Consider the following 224-nt stretch of genomic DNA (forward strand, 5'->3'; position numbering starts at 1 on the left):
CCGTCGCTCTTAAAAAAAAAATCCTTTTTCAGGCAATTCCTTCTGCTCACGCTTTTCTTTTCTCTCCAGCCTCCCGTTCTTCCAGGCGGAGCTGTGGATCAAAGAGCTGTAAGTGCCCCTTTTATTTTTCCTGCTCCGTTTCCTCACAGAAATTAGAAAAGCGACGCAGGTTCTCAGGTGAGTCGTGATTTTTCTTTTTATTTTCAGGACCAGCGTCTACGACT

The 224-nt window shown here is 45.1% G+C and overlaps 1 protein-coding gene across 1 annotated transcript in view; it reads left to right on the forward strand.

Annotated features, from left to right (window-relative positions):
* Positions 1–69: 69 nt before the first annotated feature.
* The window catches only part of SENP1 (SUMO1/sentrin specific peptidase 1), a gene marked incomplete at both ends in the record, with an annotated part of 5564 nt that continues 5409 nt past the window's right edge, over positions 70–224 (forward strand). Inside the window, one exon of the mRNA XM_009875877.1 lies at positions 70–108. Within this exon, the coding sequence (XP_009874179.1) occupies positions 70–108 (39 nt within the window). The remainder of the gene's footprint in view (positions 109–224) is intronic.

This window comes from Apaloderma vittatum, unplaced genomic scaffold (genome assembly GCF_000703405.1).
Source record: "Apaloderma vittatum isolate BGI_N311 unplaced genomic scaffold, ASM70340v1 scaffold28070, whole genome shotgun sequence".
In the NCBI taxonomy this organism is placed as follows: Eukaryota; Metazoa; Chordata; class Aves; order Trogoniformes; family Trogonidae; genus Apaloderma; species Apaloderma vittatum.